The sequence below is a fragment of the Hylobates moloch genome, unplaced genomic scaffold (assembly GCF_009828535.3).
Source record: "Hylobates moloch isolate HMO894 unplaced genomic scaffold, HMol_V3 SCAFFOLD_2, whole genome shotgun sequence".
In the NCBI taxonomy this organism is placed as follows: domain Eukaryota; kingdom Metazoa; phylum Chordata; class Mammalia; order Primates; family Hylobatidae; genus Hylobates; species Hylobates moloch.
In genome coordinates, this window is record NW_026652277.1 from 56275051 (window position 1) to 56295378 (window position 20328).

At 36.5% G+C, this 20328-nt stretch overlaps 1 protein-coding gene across 7 annotated transcripts in view; it reads left to right on the plus strand.

Annotated features, from left to right (window-relative positions):
* Positions 1–19707, plus strand: part of CCDC158 (coiled-coil domain containing 158) — a 107159-nt gene extending 87452 nt beyond the window's left edge. For 5 of the 7 annotated variants that reach the window (XM_058433688.1, XM_058433683.1, XM_032149633.2 and 2 more), the window contains 6 exons: positions 480–539; positions 1568–1627; positions 4008–4075; positions 6957–7115; positions 9564–9671; positions 19499–19707. In XM_058433688.1, coding sequence (XP_058289671.1) covers positions 480–539; positions 1568–1627; positions 4008–4075; positions 6957–7115; positions 9564–9671; positions 19499–19620 — 577 coding nt within the window. In that variant the 3' untranslated portion in view covers positions 19621–19707. Of the gene's footprint in view, positions 1–479; positions 540–1567; positions 1628–4007; positions 4076–6255; positions 6285–6956; positions 7116–9563; positions 9672–19498 lie in introns of those variants that run through there. The other 2 variants (XM_058433698.1, XR_009211710.1) reach the window with 2 other exon arrangements.
* Positions 19708–20328: the final 621 nt, after the last annotated feature.

Sequence of the window (20328 nt, forward strand, 5' to 3'; positions counted from 1 at the left end):
GATTTGTAAACTTAGGCATAGATTGACATGCCTGCTCCTATGAAGGAGAGGAAAAGCCAGAAGTAAAAGTTACAGACCCTTGCTCCCAGCACTGATCATTCTGAGGGATTACCAGGACTTCCCTGATCAGCTTCCACCACTCCAGCCACTAATGATGGGCGTGGACGCTATTGGACTGTATTGAACATGAATATATTTGGTCCCTACCTTTAGAGAGTTTATGTTAATCTGCTATAATCCTATAAATGACCTTGTCACTAAAGCCTAAACTCAGGGTAAAGCTTTTAAGAATTCATGGGAGGAAAGCATTTCTCTGTCGATGAACTCCAGAGCCCTTTGCAAAATTTGCTTGGAGGCCTAAAATCTACAGCTGTCACTAAAAGAAAAATTGAATATATGTAAGCAATTGATTAGTCTAAAAAAGACATGGATGAAATTGTGTTTTATATGATTAACTGCGAGTTATATTTTCTATACAGAGAGGATAGGGTAAGAGATTGCATTACTGAATCCAACCTGAGATCAGACATATGCCACAGGTAAGAAGAATCTGAGATTCTGAATCAAATTAATTGTCCAACTATTTTATATGTGGCCTTGTAATTTGAGAAGTCTGTTTGGATATAAGTTTACATGACATTTAATGGGCATATTGGGTTCATTATTTAACTGACTTTAAGAAGGATTTCAGTGAAATGTACTAAAGTAATTTAGTTTCTAGAAATCAACTCAATAGACATTTTTTCTTTAAAATTTGCTGATGTTTATCCATATGAAGCTATTAATATGGTACGCCATACCAAAAATGGAAGACTTTTTCCACATTTACACGTATTTACAATGGCTTACATAACTTTTGAGAAAAGGATGGTTCAAAAGGAAACTGTAAAAACTTCAATTTAGGACTATAAGCACCTTACTGAAAACCATCCTATTTTCATCAATAATTGAATAGCTGAATTCTTAAATGAAAAATTTTAAAAGCACAAAGAAATAAAATCCATAACTCCAAATAAGACCATAATCAAAGACAGCTTTCAAAAATTGACTTTGGCCAAAAAAGAAAAAAGGCTAATGTTAATTCATTATTTATCATAGTTTAAGACACTATGGGTATTACTTGAAAATCTTCAGTAGCTCCTCACTGCCTACTGCATTAAGTACATGTCCCTCAGTCTGACATTGAAGAATCTCCCAGAGTGGTCACACGAATCTCCCTTGTGACCACTCTGCTTTCACTCCTGTATTATCCTCTAATCAAACCAGACTCCTCCTGATTCCCAAAAGTTCATTTATTTTTGTCTTCAAGCTTTGTCTCCATTCTGTTTCCTCCACCTGGAAGAGCCAATGCCCCATTCTCACTCTTTTGAATCCATATCTATCTAAAAGTAATGTTGAGAGAAGCAATTTTATCATTAAGTTAATGTTTATGATTTATTTATCCAGCTGTCAGATGATATCATTTCACCCTACATAAGAATACATTATTTTTCTCACAAACTTTTGTTATATTGGTAAGGAAACAACATTATTTAAACTGGGATTTCTCCCATCCCTCTACCAACAGAAGCAACAACTCGCTGAGGGACTCCACTGAAGGAAGCAAATCAAGTGAAACTCTTAGTAGGTAGGGAATACCAGCCCCCATTTTCAAAATGTCCCTTTTACGACAGTTCATTATTAATTCAAAAGATCTTTAACTGTCTGTAATGTGCCATGCACTGCAGTAGACCCTTAGAATATAGTGAGCAAGACAGATATGGGCCCTGTCCTCAAGTTGCTTACAATCATGAGGTCTGTCTTTTGACGGACAACCTGGAAAAACTTATTTTTGTCTTTTCTGTTTTCATCACCTAAATAGACAGAGATATCTGAGCCCTCTGTATACATTAACAATTATGAATGTGAATTCTACTGTTAAGATCTAGTTAGAATAGGGGCTAATTCATTGCTGTATCTTCAGCACCAAGCATAATGACTGCCACCTAGTAGCCATTCAGTAAATATTTGTTTAGTGAATGGATTAAGATAGTATTATAAATATTTTCTTACTGTCTCTGCTACTTGATCAAAATACAGTGAATATGAATCTTTCTAAACACAGTTGTCCCTTGGTATCCATGGGGGATTTGTTCTAAGACCCCTGCAGAGACTAAAATTTACAGATGCTCAAGTCTCTTATATAAAATGGCATAGTATTTGCATATGATCTACACACATCTTCCCATATTCTTTAAACCATCCCTAGATTACTTATAATACCTAATACAATGTAAATGCTATGTAAATAGTTGTTATATTGTATAGTTTAGGGAATAATGACAAGAAAAAAAGCCTGTACATGTTCAGTGCAGATGCAACCATTTTTTTTTCCCCAAGTATTTTCAATTCACGTTTGGTTGAATCTGTGATTGCAGAACCCACGGATGCAGACTAGTCAAGTGTAAATCTTTCTTGTAGCCTAAAAGAAATGATGTTTTTATTTCCTTCTCACCTGGGTATATGATACTACATCATACCTATTAATAACCACAACTATCAACTGCATATGTTTTATTCTTACTTATATTTTTATTCTTAATAAAAATTCTTATTTTCCAGTTGATTTAGACTTGTCTCATTAGTCTAATCTCATGTATGAGGCAAACATTATTTTCCCTTAGGAATGAAGACTCAGATTGCATAGCAACTTGTCAAAGTCATACTGCTTGAAAACAGTGGAGCTCAGATTTGAACTCAGGTTTAGCTGGCTCCTGAGCCCGTGTTTATGACCACTGCTTACTGCCTCTGGGTACCCACACTGAGCTACTGGGGATGGAGCCCAGTCCTAGGCATGGGACAAAGAGAAGCTACTTCCCTGAGATAATTAAAGCTCTGCAATAGAGTTTCTTCATGACTAGAGAAATCTGCTTCCTTCAGCAATGAAAGTACTATAATACTTCTTTATTCTGAAATTATGAAAAATAACTTTTTCTTTATTATGAAAAATAACTATATGCTCCAAAAAATCATTGAGAAAACATGTTTTACATTTCAGTAACTGGGTTAATAAAATACAGCTAGATTCTCATATCTGCATATGCATTTAATCTGTTGTGATTAAATGCGTATCAACTATCATGGAGCTTCTGGGGAACTCCACTGTACACTTGTGAGAGACTGAAAGTTATAAAGCAAATAACAACCTAATATCATAATGAAAATAGTTTTGACCTCACAAACCTCCTGAAAGGGAACCACTTTGAAAACTGCTGCCATAATATTCTCATATTGGTACCCAACTCACAGAGAACTATGTAGTTTACTTCAACTTATATGTCTTATAGTTTTGTACACTGATACTACGAATGTTATGAGTTGTTGTTGTCATTGTCATTTATTTGTTTATTTGAGACAGAGTCTCTCTCTGTCGCCCAGGCTGGAGTGCAATGGCATGATCTCGGCTCACTGCAAGCTCTGCCTCCTAGGTTCACGCCATTCTCCTGCCTCAGCCTCCTGAGTAGCTGGGACTACAGGTTCCCGCCACCTCGCCCAGCTAATTTTTTGTATTTTTAGTAGAGACGGGGTTTCACCATGTTGGCCAAATGGTCTCTATCTCTTGACCTCATGATCCACCCGCCTCAGCCTCCGAAAGTGCTGGGATTACAGGGGTGGAGCCACCACACCCGGCCTAATTTCTTTATTTTTAAATGAGTCATTAAGATTGCATCTCTTAGAATCCATGACCAGAAGATGTGGATTTTAGAGCTATTAGTATGCAAAAATGGATTTTCTAATGAAGATTTTATATTTTCATTCTGTAAAATGTTCATGGATTCTGAATACAAAAAGATAATGCAACTCTGAACCTACCTCTTAGAGTATTTTAGGACTTTAGGGTTATGATTGCCATCTTGAGGTTATATTTTAAGCCATCACATTTGCCTGTGTTCACTTGTTTCTATCTATGAATCTTAGTACTGTGTTTGTGAAATTGAATGCTTGCATTACCATTCTTACGCTTCCAGAGAGCCAGTCACATTACACGCAGGAGACATGGAAGATCCCTCTGGTTGCTTCACATTCACATCTGCAGGTGAGTTTCCAATGAAAGCACAGAAATAGGCTCTACAATGTCTCCCCATTTCCATGAGGGTAAAAGCCAAAGTCATTGCAGTATCTTCCAAGTCCTTTTTAACTCTCTGGTCTCATTTCCTGCTACTCCCTCTTTCATGCATTCTGTTTTATCCACTCTCAAACTGTTCCTTGAACATGTCAGGTAGCTTCCATGTTAGGGCTTTTATGCCCTGTTCCCTTATGTTGCTAAAACCTCAGCTCCTTTAAAGCCTTTGCCCAGGTGTCACTTTCCCAGTGGGACTTAATTGTCATCACCTCATTTAAAGATCACAACCAGCCGGGTGTGATGGCTGATGCCTGTTATTCCAGCACTTTGGGAGGCCAAGGTGAGTGGATTGCTTGAGCCTAGGAGTTCAAGACCAGTCTGGGCAACATGGCGAAACCCTGTCTCTAAAAGTAAATTAAAATAAAAATCACGATTTTCCCACACTTCCAGTGCTCCTTCTTCCTTTTATCAGTTACTCTTAGCATCTTCTCACATACTGTGTCACCCCTGTGAGACAAGAGCTGTGCAAGGGCAGATGTCTTTAGCCATTTGGTTCCTGGATATATCCCAGGTGCCTGGAGCCTTCCTGGCACATAGCAGGTACTGAATAAATATTTATTGAATAGACAAAAGGAAAAGCAGAAGAATCAAGATGGACAGTTCTCCATAAAATTTCCAAAGAATTATAGATAAGATGATCTCTGTTAAAAGAAAAAAAAAGCTCCAGAAAGAAGAGATTGAAAGTCAACACAATTTGTTGATAAGCAAAGTGGCATAACTCAGACTAGAAATGGAAGAGAAAGATTAAAAACATCACAGGGAAAAGCTTTAGAAAATGAAAAATAAAATAGTTGTGACTGAAATTATAGCCATGGAGAAAATTACACAAAAGGAATTTTTAAAAATAAGGATCAAAAATAATTATACAGAATATGTTAGATTTGGAAGGCAAAGGCAAACCAACAGACATGTAATTGGTCTTCCTATGGAAGAGAACAAAATAAATGAGAAAGAATGAAACTGTGATGATGATTATTCAACAAAAATGTAGTTATAATTCTGGACTGTAAATTGTAAATAGAGAAAATTGAGGTAAGGTGAAAAGAGGTGGGAGAAAGATACATTTTCATTGTTTTTCTTAGTGTCAATATACAGTCATGTGCTGTGTAATGTTTTGGTCAATGACCATGACATATACAACAGAGGTCCCATAAGATTATAATAGAGCTGAAAAATTCCTGATACCTAGTGATGTTGTAGCTATCATAATGTCATACCACAGTGTGTTACCTTTTCTATATTTGGGCATATTTAGATAAATAAATACTTACCATTATGTTACAGTTGCCTACAGTATTCAGTACGGTAACATGCTCTACAGGTTTGTAGCCTAGAAGCAATAAGCTATACCATGTAGCCTGTATACCATCTAGGTTTGTGAAAGTATACTCTATGATGGTCGCACAATGACAAAATTAACTAACAACACAATTCTCAGAACATATCCCCATTGTTAATTATAACTATATTTATAATCAAAATGTAATATTCTTAAATAAAATAATTGCAAATTCTTAATTTTTAAATAATCTTTGGCTTGGGGGAGATCTTTCAAGAACTAATATTTTGAAGAAAAGAACATTTATGTGAAGTTAATTCCTTCAGGTTTACTTCATTTATATGTTTTTTACTATTGTTTCAGTGATTACTCAGGACAGTAAAACATTTTTCTTTGCCTTATTATATTGATATAAATGAATGCTTTTACCTTTTCTCATACATTGGCAGTACCTTAGAACATATTAACTGCATTCACTATCCTTCCAACTTTCATACAATTGTCATATATTTTAATTAAAAATATGAGTTATAAAAATATAAATACCACATTTAATTATTTGTATTGTTTTGTACAGTTAATATTCATTTAGATGTACCTACATATTTACACTTAACTTTCTGGTATCATTTTACTTATGCCTTTAAAGCTTCTTTTAATGTAAATCTGCTGGTGATAAATTCTCTCCATTTTTGTTTTTCTGAAATTGTGTTTATTTCATCCTAATTTTTGAAGAATATTTTTGCTGAGTATAGAATTCTAGATTGGCATTTTTTTCTTCACTTTGAAGATATCACTTTCCATTGTTTTCTAGCTTTCATTGTTTCTACTAAGAAGTCAGCTGTAAGTTTAATTATTGCTTATTTAAATACAGTCTGTCCCTTTTTTCCCCTTTTGCTTTAAGATTGTTTTTGTTTTTGATTGGTTTGTTTTAGCAGTTTTCATTCATTTGTGCAGATATGATTTTTTTATGCACATAAGAAGAATTCACTTGGAGTTTGAAGTAATGCTGCTTGAATCTATGAAAGTCTATGCCTGATAAGCCCATTATCTGGACCCTATAGATCTATGTCGTTATTTATATTTTTTTCCTCTTGATTTTCTGCCATATCATCTTGTCTCCTTATATGCCTGGTTATTTTTATTGTATGACATGTTCTATATGAAAAGTTGTACAGATGATTTGATGCTATGAATGAGATTACCTTCCTCTAGAGAGCATTCATGCTTGCATGTGGTAGACAACCAAGGCATCCAGGTCAATTTAATCACATTAGAAAGAGGATTTGAAGTGAGACCTCAGGATCCCAAGGGCAGGTCTAGTTTCTGTTCACCCTTATTCCTAAGGTGTAACCCTTTTCAGTTCCAACCCCAAATCTTGGGTATTTAGAAGAATGTCCCCCTGTCCCTCCACCATTGGGAACATTTTCTCATGAAAGCTTGACTTTTTGAGAGGTGCAGTGTACTGTTTTTAATTAATTCTGTCCTTTTACTTTTATTCTTCCAAACTTTTAGCAAGTCCATCTGTGAAAAACTCAGCTTCTCGTTTATTCAATTCTTCTCCTAAGAAGTCTCCAGTGCACTCACTCCTAACTAGTTCAGTTGAAGGTTCAATAGGTTCCACATCACAATACAGATCTGCCAAGCCTATTCATTCATCTGATTCAGTTAAAGGTAAGAAAGATCTGATATCATTGATGTGATTAATTGATTTCCTACACTGCTGAACTGTAAGTTCTTTTTACTCAGAATTAAGATTTTGCATGCTGCTCTTATGTGTAAGCTCTAACTGATTCTGTGTAATTTAAACAGGTCTTATTTAAATAGAACAGCTATTGTGTACCATGCAAGCCTTAGTAAACGTACATAGATATTATATGTAAACATTATCTCTCTTTTTCTCTAAATGAATAATGAACATTTTTGCCTCTATTTTATTAAAAGATTTTGGATCCTCTTTTAAATGCTGTGAATTACTTTTCTTTCTTATTTACATTTTTTGAAATCATAGCTCTTCTTCAGTCTCTGCCTTGGTGAGTATAAGTGCATACCGTACAAACTTTTCAAAATTTTCTCATTTTTAATATTTTAAGTTAGTTTGTTATTTGATAAGACAAATGAGAAAAAAAATGTTTGATTTAGAATAAATGCCTGGTAAATAAGTGAGAGTTAAATATTATGTGTTGAATGAACTTAAAATATTTCTCATCATGTATGACAGTGACAAAACAACCCCAGTGTCCTATGACATCATTCCCTTTTGTAAGAGATAAACTAGACAAAGTTGTATTATCATCAAGTTATTTCTTAGTCTTTTGAAATTCTATAGTTTACACATTTCTAGATCCTAAAAAATACCTAATCACATGTTAGTACATTTTTTACATCTTTTTTTCTGTACTTGTGTTCTCTTTCATCTCTTATGTTTCTAAGCTATTCATTTACTATCTTTTCCCATTTTAAGTGTGAAATTACTTTCCTGTTCTGTGGTGGGCAAGTGTGTGCAAACCTACTCACAAAGACTGAGGAAGCTGAGAGGCTGAAGAAAGAGACTGACAAATCCAATTTCTCAGAAAGAAACATTTAATAGGGACTTAAGAATGGAGCCATGTCTGTGTCTCTGCAGCAGTGAAACAAGGTGGTGGATCCTTGTACCACTATCCCCGCAGACCCAGGGCCTCTGTACCATAGGTAGAGGGTATACATGCCTCAGAAAGGATGAACAGGACAATTGCTTAAGGGTAGAATTTATGGCAGGTACTTGCTACCTACCGTACAAGGAAACTGGAAATCTTGGATGCCTTCCTGGAACTGGGATTAATCAGAAGTCAACTTGGCAGATTAGCATCCAAGATGGAGTTGCTTTGGCCTCCATGTTACCTTTTAAAGCTGTGGTTATTGCAGGAATAGAGCAATGCTGCTTGACACTTTATTATTAATTTTTGTTACATAATGGCATGGCATTTTCTTCTCACCCCCAACCCCCTGCTTATTGTCAGATACTCATCAAACCTATATTTTATATTATTTATGTTAAAAACTTCTGGCCGGGCACTGTGGCTCATGTCTGTAATCCCAACACTTGGGAAGGCTGAGGTGGGTGGATCACCTGAGGTCAGGAGTTCAAGATCAGCCTGACCAACATGAAGAAACCCCATCTCTATTAAAAATACAAAATTAGCCAGGTGTGGTGGCACATGCCTGTAATCCCAGCTACTCGGGAGGCTGAGGCAGGAGAATCGCTTGAACCTAGGAGGCAGAGGTTGCGATAAGCTGAGATCCCGCAATTGCACTCCAGCCTGGGCAACAACTCTGTCTCAAAAAAAAAAAAAAAAAGAAACTCTCCAAGAAACTGTTTCTCATTCTCTTAAACTGAAGTAATTCCTAGATAATTGCCTTGAATGCTGTAATGAAAAGGGTATTTTTTGATAGGAAAATTAACCATTAAAATATTATCAAATTTATACAGCTAGGCAGGGATTAAGATCAAAATTTAAAACTTCAGATTGTCAATTAAGTACTTTTAGAGGCTGGCAAAACAGCATACTGGTAAGAGAATAGCTTACATGCTCCTAGGCCTTCTTTAGTTGCCACTGCCACATTTGTTCTAGGTTCAGTGTGATCATGTTGGCATCCATGCCACCCTCTGCCATCATATAATACCATTCTCATCAGGTGACAGAACTAACGTGGGCACTGGCCTCACATACCTTGAAAATGGTGCAGTTTCTATATTAGATCATACTCCCTCAAACCCCAAGTTAATGAAACTACTCAGGCTTGGTACGAAAAGCTGTCATTTATAATGCAGAATGCATCATTAAACTTGAAGTGTTCTTTTCACCCATCTTATTTAATATTACGTAGTTAAATAATGATACATTGGATTAGTCTGAACAAAATCAAATAGGCTAGCATTTCAATATTTAGATAAAACTCATCTTTCTCTTTTTTAAAATCATGTTTTAGAGTTTCCTTTAAGTGTTAAAGCTCTTTTAGAATTTGTCATGACAAAAAGTTCCCTTTATTTTAAAGAAAAATTGTTTAGCCTTTAATTCAAAGATTTCTAAAAGGAAACGTTGAATAGACTTTTAATATCACATCTAAGCAATTTTGTAATAGGTTCACAGTCTCCACCAATAGAAACAACAGGAAAAACATGCAGGAAGCTTCAGAACAGACTAGAGAGCTTGCAAACTCTGGTAGAAGATTTACAGCTGAAGAACCAAGGTACAGTGTACGTTTTTGAAGAGATCTTCCTTGCTCATGAGAATGTTCACCTTCTTTTCAGATTAAGCCTCCTGTCTATAAACCTGCTGAAAGGGTATTGAATTAACAACTGTAAACTGAAGTCTAAATATAAGGGTCTTAACCATTAATAGCCCCTGGATTAATTGTGTGACCATGGGCAGGTCGCTCTTGCCCTGCTGTACTCTCTTATCTAATGGGGATGACAATCCTGCTGGTCATCCCTCAGGAGGAGTGGTTTTGAGGTTCTGAGTGGTTTTTCACATGGGACTTTCCCCACACACTGTTTTTCTTGTTGCACTATAAGACACTATGCCACCGAACGAATCACAAAATAAAAAGAATCCACTTCTAAAAATGCTAAAACTATTTGAATAAGAAACTGTTCTAATCTGCAGATGACCAGCAGCTTTTTGGGCATAAGTTCTAAGTACCATGAATATGGGGGAGCCCTCATGGTTCATGCTTTTATAACCCACCTTCATGAATCCAGGAGCTTTTATCAGAGAGAGATGAATTTTGAAGTACATTTGTTATTCCATCTTTTCTATCCCTAGAAAACAATAAATTGCTGGGTAAAGGAAAATACTTTTCTAAGAATGAATCTTCATAAAATAAACTTAATCTTATTAATAATAACAGTTGCTATTAACACTTAATTGAGCATTTCCCAACTGTGTGCCAGGCCTTGTACTCAGAACTTCACTTACGTTTTCTTCATGTGATTTTCACAACATTGGGAAATGGGTACTGTTATTACAGCATTTGAAAATGAGGAAACTGAAGATAAAAGAACAGTCAATAAATTCCAAGTCACAGTGAAGAGTAGATCAGGGACTTGGCCTCTGCAATTTCGGACTCCAAAATCCACATGTTTTTAATATAGTAAGGCTTTTGCAAGTTGTTGTTGAAGAAAATTCCAAGTCCCTGTGATAACCCCAGACCCCTATGTATATGAACATTAGGAAAAACATTTGGTTTTAAGTTTATTGTGAATTTGTGGGGTTTTAGCATTTTTTTAAAAATTTCAATAGTTTGGGGGGAACACGTGGTGTTTAGTTACAGGGAAAAGTTCTTTAGTGGTGATTTCTGAGATTTTGGTGTACCCATCACCCAAGCAGTATATGATGTATCTTTTATCCCTCACCCACCTCCCACCCTTCCGCCCAAGTCCTCAAAGTCCATCGTATTATTCTTATGCCTTTGAGTCCTCATAGCTTAGCTCCCACGTATAATGAGAACATACAATGTTTGTTTTTCTTTTCCTGAGTTACTTCACTTAGAATAATGGTCTCCAACTCCATGCAGGTTGCTACAAATGCCATTATTTTATTCCTTTTTATGGCTGAGTAGTATTACATGGTGTGTGTGTGTGTGTGTGTGTGTGTGTGTGTGTGTGTGTGTGTATATATAAAATGTAAATATATCATATATATAAAATGTAAATATATCATATATATATATATATATACACCATGTAAATATACATGGTATATATATATGGGGGAAGGATGGGAGGTGGGTGAGGTGTGTGCATATATATATAATATAATAATACATATATATATACCATGTAATACTGTCTCTCTCTATATATATATAGATAGATATAATTTTCTTTATCCACTAGTTGGTTGATGAGCATTTAGGCTGGTTCCATATTTTTGCGATTGTGAATTTTGCTGCTATAAACATGCGTGTGCAAGTGTCTTTTACATATAATGACTTCTTTTCCTCCAGTAGTGGGATTGCTGCATCAAATGGTAGTTCTACTTTTAGTTCTTTAAGAAATCTCTGTACTGCTTTCCATAGTTGTTGTATTAGTTTACAGTGTAAAAGTGTTCCCTATCTACCACATCCACACCAACATCTGTTGGTCATATTTTTAACTTATGTCATATTTTTAAATTATGGCCATTCTTGCAGGAGTAAGGTAGTATCATACTGTTGTTTTGATTTGCATTTCCCTGATCATTAGTGATGTTGAGCATTTCTTCATATGTTTGTTGACCTCTTGTGTATCTTCTTTTGAGAATTGTCTATTCATGTCCTTAGCCCACTTTTTAATGGGATTATTTGTTTTTTTCTTGCTGATTTGATTGAGTTCCTTGTAGATTCTGGATATTAGTCCTTTGTCAGATGCACAGTTTGCAAATATTTTCTTCCACTCGGTGGGTTGTCTGTTTACTCTGCTGCTTATTTCTTTTGCTGTGCAGAAGCTTTTCAATTTAACTAGGTCCCGTCTATTTATCTTTGTGTTTGTTGCATTTGCTTTTGGGTTCTTGGTCATGAACTCTTGTCTAACCCAATGTCTACAAGAGTTTTTCTGATGTTATCTTCTAGAATTTTTGTGGTTTCAGGTCTTAGATTTAAGTCTTTGACCCATCTTGAGTTGAAGTTTCATTCTTCTACATGCCACTTGCCAATTATTCCAGCACCATTTGTTAAATAGGGTGTCCTTTCCCCACTTTATGTTTTTGTTTGCATTGTCGAAGATCAGTTGGCTGTAAATACTTGGCTTTCTTCCTGGGTTCTCTATTCTGTTCCATTGGTCTATGTGCCTATTTTTATACCAGTACCATGCTGTTTCGGTGATGATAGCCTTGTAGTATAGTTTGAAGTCAAGTAATGTGATGCCTCCAGATTTGTTCTTTTGCATAGTTTGCTTTGGCTATGTGGGATCTTTTTTTTGGTCCTTATGAATTTTAGAAATGTTTTTTCCAGTTCTGTGAAGAATGATGATGGTATTTTGATGGGAATTGCATTGAATTTGTAGATAGCTTTTGGCAGTATGATCATTTCCACAATACTGATTCTACCCATCCATGAGCATGAAATGTGTTTCCATTTGTGTGTGTTGTCTATGATTTCCTTCAGCAGCATTTGTAGTTTTTCCTGTAGCGATTGTTCATCTACTCGGTTAGATATATTCCCAAGTATTTTATCTTTCTTGCAGCTGTTATAAAAGGGGCTGGGTTCTTGAATTGATACTAAGCTTGGTCATTGTTGGTGTATAGCAATGCTACTGATTTGTGTACATTGATTTTGTATCCTGAAACTTTACTGAATTCATTTATCAGATCTAGGAGCTTTGTGGATGAGTCTTTAAGGTTTTCTAGACATAGGATCATATCATCAGCAAACAGCAATAGTTTGACTTCCTCTTCACCCATTTGGATGCCCTTTATTTCTTTCTCTTGTCTGACTGCTCTGACTAGGACTCCCAGTACAATGTTGAATAGCAGTGGTGAAAGTGGGCATCCTTGTTTTGTATAAGTTCTCTCAGAGAATGCTTTCAATTTTTCCCCTTTCAGTATAATGTTGGCTATGAGTTTGTCATCGATGGTTTTGGTTACCTTGAGGTGTGTCCCATCTGTGCTAATTTTGCTGAGGGTGTTTTGTCAATTTTTTCTTGTTTTTGAGTGATCATATGTTTTTTTTTAATTCTTTTGTGTGATGTTCATTTGTCGATTATGTTAAACCATCCTTCATCCCTGGTATGAAACCCTTGATCATGGTGTTTATTTTTGATATGGTGTTCAATTAGTAATTTTTTATTTTTGATCTATTTCATCATGGACATATAATATATATATATATTTTTTTTTTTTTTTTTTTTTTTCAACCAGGCTGGAGTGCAGTGGCATGATCTCGGCTCACTGCAACCTCCACCTATCGGGTTCAAGTGATTCTCCTGCCTCAGCCTCCTGAGTAGCTGGGATTACAGGCACATGCCACCACGCCTGGCTAATTTTTTTTTTTTTTTTGAGATGGAGTCTTGCTCTGTTGCCCAGGCTAGAGTGCAGTGGCACGATCTCAGCTCACTGCCAGCTCTGCCTCCCTGGTTCACGCCATTCTCCTGCCTCAGCCTCCCAAGTAGCTGGGACTACCGGCACCTGCCACCATGCCCAGCTAATTTTTTGTATTTTTAATAGAGATGGGGTTTCACTGTGTTAGCCAGGATGGTCTTGATCTCCTGACCTTGTGATACACCCACCCCAGCCTCCCAAAGTGCTGGGATTACAGGCGTAAGCCACCATGCCTGGCCACTCCCAGCTAATTTTTGTGTTCTTAGTAGAGATGGGGTTTCACCATGTTGGCCAGGCTGGTCTCAAATTCTTGACCTCATGATCTGCCCACCTTGGCCTCCCAAAGTGCTGGGATTGTAGGCGTGAGCCACTGCACCTGGCATCATCATGGATATTGGTCTGTAGTTTTCTTTTTTTGTTATGTCCTTTCCTGGTTTTAGTATTAGGGTGATACTGACTTCATAGAATATGTGGATTTTTGCATCTATGTTCATCATGGATATTGCTCTGTAGTTTTCTTTTTTTGTTATGTCCTTTCCTGCTTTTAGTATAAGGGTGATACTGACTTCATAGAATGATTTAAGGAAGATTCCCTATTTCTCTAAGTTTGAAACAGTTTCAGTAAGATGGGTACCAATTCTTTTTTAATGCCTGATAGAATTCAGCTGTGAATCCATCTGGTCTTGGACTTCTTTTTGTTGGCATTTTTTAAATTACTGTTTCAATCTCACTACTTGTTATTAGTCTCTTCAGAGTTTCTATTTTTTTTTCTGGCTTAATCAGGAGGGTTGTATATCTCCAGGAATTTTCCATCTCTAGATTCTCTAGTTCATGCACATAAAGGTGTTCATAGTAGCCCTAAATGATCTTTTGTATTTCTGTGGTATAAGTTGTAAAATCTCTCATTTCATTTCTAATTGAGCTTATTTGGATCTTCTATCTTCCTTTCTTGGTTAATCTCGCTAATGGTCTAATAATTTTATCTTTTTAAAGAACAAGATTTTTGTTTCATTTGTCTTTTGTATTGTTTTTTATTTGTTTATTTCAATTTCATTTAATTCTGCTCTGATCTTTGTTATTTCTTTTCTTCTGCTGGGTTTGGGTTTGGTTTGTTCTTGTTTCTCTGGTTCCTTGAGGTGTGACCTTTGAGTGTCTATTTGTGCTCTTTCAGACTTTTTTATGTAGGCATTTAAGGCTATGAACTTTCCTTTTAGCACCACTTTTGCTGTATCCTAGGGGGTTTGATAAATTGTGTCACTAGTTTCATTCAGTTCAAAGAATTTTTAAATTTTCATCTTGATTTCATTATTGATCCAAAGATGATTCCAGAGTAGATTATTCAATTTCCATGTATTTATATAGTTTTGAGGGTTCCTTTTGGAGTTAATTTCCAGTTTTATTCCACTGTGGTCTGAGAGAGTACTTGATATCATTTTGATTTTCTTAAATTTATTGAGACTTGTTTTGTGGCCTATCATTTGGTTTACCTTGGAGAATGTTCCATGGGCTAATGAAAAGAATGTGTATTCTGCAGTTGTTGGGTAGAATGTTCTGTAAATATCTGTTAAGTCTGCTTGTTCTAGGGTATAGTTTAAGTTCATTGCATTGTTTAGGTGCATTGTTTTTTGTTGTTGTTGTTGTTGACTTTCTGTCTTGATGACCTGTCTACTGCTATCAGTGGAATATTGAAGTCCTCCACTATTATTGTATTAGCATCTTTTGCATTTCTTAGGTCTAGTAGTAATCATTTTATAAATTTGGGAGCTCCAGTGTTAAGTGCATATATATTTAGAATTGTGATATTTTACTGTTGGACTGATCCTTTATCACTATATAATATCCCTCTTTGTCTTTCTGAACTATTGCTGCTTTAAAGTATGTTTTGTCTGATATAAGACTAGCTACCCCTGTTCGTTTGTGGTATCCATTTACATGGAATATCTTTTTCCATCCCTTTACCTTAAGTTTATGTGAGTCCTTGTGCATTAGGTGAGTCTCTTGAAGACAGCAGATACTTGGTTGGTGGATTTTTATCCTTTCTGCCATTCTGTATCTTTTAAGTGGCAGATTTAGGCCATTTACAGTCAATGTTAGTATTGAGATATGAGGTACTGTTTTGTTCATCCTACTAGTTGGTGCCTGAATACCTTGGGGTTTTTTTTTTTTCATTGTGCTATTGTTTAATAGGCCCTATGAGATTTATGCTTTAAGATGGTTCAATTTTGGTGTGTTTTGAGGTTTTATTTCAAGATTTAGAATTCCTTTTAGCATTTCTTAGTGATGGTTTGATGGTTTGGTACTGGTAAATTCTCTCAGCATTTTTTTTTATTTTTTTTTTTGTCTGCAAAAGACTTTATCTGTCCTTCATTCATGAAGCTTAGTTTTGCTGGATACAAAATTCTTGGCTGGCAATTATTTTGTTTGAGGAGGCTAAAAATATGACCACAATTCCTTCTGGCTTGTAGGGTTTCTGCTGAGAAATCTCCTGTTAATCTGATAGGTTTTCCTTTATAGGTTACCTGATACTTTTGCCTTGCAGCTCTTAAGATTATTTCCATCATTTTGACATTAGATAACCTGATGACCGTGTGCCTAGGTGGAGATCTTTTTGCAGTGAATTTCACGAGTATTCTTTGAGCTTCTTGTATTTGAATGTCTAGATCACTAGTGAGTCTAGGGAAATTTTCCTCAATTGTTCCCTTAAATAAGTTTTCTAGACTTTTAGATTCATCTTCTTCCTTATGAACACCAATTATTCTTTGGTTTGGCCATTTAACATAATCCCTTCTTGGAGGCTTTGTTCAATTTTATTAAATTCTTTTTTCTTTGTCTTTGTCTGATTGGGCTAATTTGAAAGCCTTGTCTTTGAGTTTTGAAGGTCTCTCTTCTACTTGTTCTAGTCTATTGTTGACACTTTCCAGTGCATTTTGTATTTCTATAAGTGTGTCTTTCATTTCCAGAAATTGTGATTGTTTTTCTTTATATCTATTTCTCTGGAGAATTTTTCATCCATATTCTGTATTGTTTCTTAAATTTCTTTAAGTTGGTTTTTAACCTTTCTCTGGTATCTCCATGAGTAGCTTAATCAACCTTCTGAATTCTTCATCTGGCAATTCAGAGATTTCTTCTTGGTTTGACTGCATTGCTGGCAAGCTAGTGTGGCCTTTTGGGGATGTTATCAAACCTTGTTTTGTCATATTTCCAGAATTGCTTTTCTGATTCCTTCTGATTTGGGTAAACTATTTCAGTGGAAAAGCCCAGAACTCAAGGTTCAGATTCTTTTGTCCCACAGGATGACCCCTTGATGTGGTGTCCTCTCCCTCCCCCAAGGGATGGGCCTTCCTGAGAGCTGGACTTCAATGATCATTATTGTTCTTGCACGTCTAGCCACTCAATAGGGCTACCAGGCTCAGGGCTGGTGCTGGGAAATTTCTGCAAAGAGTCCTGTGATGTGATTCATCTTCAGGTCTCCCAGCTGTGGATACCAGCACCTCCTCTGCTAGAGGACATAGGGGGAGTAAAGTACACTCTGTGAGAGTCCTTGGTTATAGATATGTTTAGTGTCCTGGCTTTATCAAGTATTGATTATGCCAGCAGTGATATTTTCACATAGACAGACTCAGGACCCCTGGTTAGCCAGAATGTTGCAGGCAGTGGAATTAGCTGCTGTTCTCTCCTTCCTTGGTACAGGGTTATTCTATCATTTCTATCATGAGTTACTGTAATGTCCTGAGTTGGTTGGCCTCAAGCCAGGGGGTGGCGCTTTCAAGACAGCACAAGCTATGATAGTAGACAGGGGAATATAAGCTTGCCCTAAGTTGGCCAGAGTAAGTATTTGGGTTTGTCAGGTGATATGCGGGGCCATCAAGCTCTCAATAGTTTGTGTGTTTTGTGATCAGCTACCAGGGCAGGGAAAAAAATGCCATCGGGTTGGAGCAGAGTTAGGTGGGTCTGAGCTCAGACTCTCCTTGTGTGGGGCCTGCCATGGCCACTGTGGGGTACGCAGGGTGGTTCTTGGGCCAGTGGAGTTATGTTTATGTTCCAGAGGTGATTTTGGCTGCCTCTGTTGCCAAGGAAGTTGGGGAAAGCCTGTGCGATAGGCCTCACCTAGCTCCCATACAGTTGGCAAGGCCAATCTTGCTCCCACTATGCCCTGCTAACAGCGCCAGTGTCTCCAGGCAGCCAGTGCAGGGCGGTGGTTGGGGGTGGTGGGCAGATCAGACCTTGCCCCTGCTAGAAACTTCACTACTGAGAAAGCAAGTATGGCTTTCAGGTCTCACCTGCCCCTTCCTGTCTGCCCACACTGTCAGCAGTGGCTTCTGTGCTCCTTTCTGTAGCATTTCCCATTCACCACCCAGATTCTGCTCAAAAGAGTTTGTGCCCAGTTGAAATTATTGCAGAGTTCAGTTGGAAGCTTCTTTCACCCTGTGACCACTCCCAAATTCTGCCAGCCACCTTTCCCGAGGGCCCCTGTGAAATATAGTCAGGGATGGCTTCCCTAGGCTCGAGCTGGAGAATGGGAGTGCCTCCAAGGCTCTTCCCCACTGCTCCTTCTACTTTTATATTTTGTGCTAAATTTGTTCCAGCTCTAGGTAAGGTTAAATCCTTCTCCCGTAATCTGGATTTTCAGGTTTCCCAATGGGGTATTTGTTGAGAGGCAGGATTTCCCCCTCCACACTTTGGGAACTCACAGTTTTTTACCTATCTCGTGGAATTTGCAGTGGCATGCCGCTTTTTTCAAAGGATCTGTAAATTCTTTTGGTTTTCCCAGTATGTTCCTGCAGTGGCTTTTGGAGCAAAAGTCAACAGTGTGAGTCTCCACACGTTGCTCTGTCCATCTAAGTTGGAGCTGCACGTTAGCCCTGTCTCCTATCTGCCATCTTCCTCTCCACATCTATTGTGAGTTTTTTGAAGGAAGATGCATTATCTTATTGATCCTATTTTTACTCACACCATGACATATGTTTCTGAATTTATCTGATGTATGCCACCAAATAATAATCCACATGGAAGACATATTTATTTATAAAATAAAAAGACCTTTTTGCCGAATGCAGTGTCTGGATGGGACACCTCTTGAAAATTCTAAAACAAATATTTTTAGGGGGAATTCTGGGAAGCCTGTCAAAACTTGAAGTGCATTTATACTTTGACCCAGAAATTTCATTTCTAGCAATTTATTCTATAAGAAATGATTGTACAAATGCACAGAAGTGTTTATACAAAAGTATTATAGCAAGAAAGAACGAAAGAAAAGGATGTTTAGAAAGAAAAGGATGTAACCTTTTTTAGTCTGTTTACTAAATTCTAATACATTTGTATAATGAAATATTAGTAAATACTATGCAGTTACAACAAAACATAAGCTGAACTGGAAAATTATTGATGTTTTGTTATATGAGAAAAGAAGCTACAGAACAGTCTATACCATATGTTTTCATTTGTGTAAAGAATAAAACGTGCACATTCATGTATATGTGCAGATATTCACCAAATTGCTTATGGTAATGACTTCTCGGGCAGAGGCAGATTCCAGCAGATTGAGGGAGCAGAGACAAAGACTGACCTTCATCTATCTTTGTGTCCTTCTGAGGTGTTTGAATTATTTACAGTTAGTATTACTTTTATAATTATCATGCCCATTTAAAACAACTGAGGCTGGGCACAGTGGCTTATGTCTGTAATCCTGACACTTTGGGAGACTGAGGCAGGAGGATTGCTTGAGGCCAGGAGTCTGAGACCACCCTGGGCAACATAGAGAGACCCTGTCTCTACAAAATATATAAGTAAATAAAACACAAGAAGCACTAGAGATTTACCCGTAGCTCTCTTCCATTAACACCAACCTTTTCAAAAATATGCTACATCACAATTTTTAAGAATGTCTTGAGCTCAGAACATGTCTATTCTATACTATCAAGCTAATCTTTTAAGTAGCACACAGTAGAATTAAAGCCTGAGTAGATTTTGTTATTCTGACTGTTTTATCAACATTTTCAGCAATGTCTTCAATGATCAGAAATCAAGAAAAGAGGATACAGAAAGTAAAAGACCAGGAAAAAAATGTTACTAAAATGACTCGTTGCTTGCCTATTCTTTACAGAGGAATGAGGCCCAATTAACTGTGGTGTTACTTGTAATTAGTGCCCTGTGTATTTTTTCTTTTTATGTGAAAATTTAATAAAAGATACCCTGTCTTGTAAACTCAATTTTGAAATAAACTATTCTTGAATCCCTCACAGTAAAACTTCAAACATCTACTAGCTAGTATTCATACATTATAACAATTAATACCTATAAAGTATTCATACATAATGAGGTATTATAATTACAAGGTAATTATAAGATATAATTTGTGCTTATTCTAATATATTGGAATAATTGTGTTTTTTTATTGTTGTTACTGGTCCCAAGACAATAGAATCTATTTTATTTCATTTTATTCTACTTAAATTTTAATTTAATTTAAATGTTTTGTTCAATCTAATTTAGCTTTAAAAAAAATCTGGGGGAAGAACTACTTTCACATGAAAGTGAAAGATGTGGTGTAATACCAAGGACAGAGGACAAACTTCAGCATACTAACAGGGACTCATTTTGTGACTACGAACTCACTGTTCTGTCAATATCAGTGAGGGTAATCAGACAACCAAACATCAGGGCCCCCAGTCAAAACTTTTACAAAAGTTTCCCTTTTTTGCATATTAATAATAGTAAAGAAAGAAAATGATTTTGTTACTCTTTAGCAAGTTGGTAACTTCTAGATTATATCTATTCAGTCTGCTTTAATTAAATTTTAATAAATTAGGGGGTTTATATGTGAACCAAAT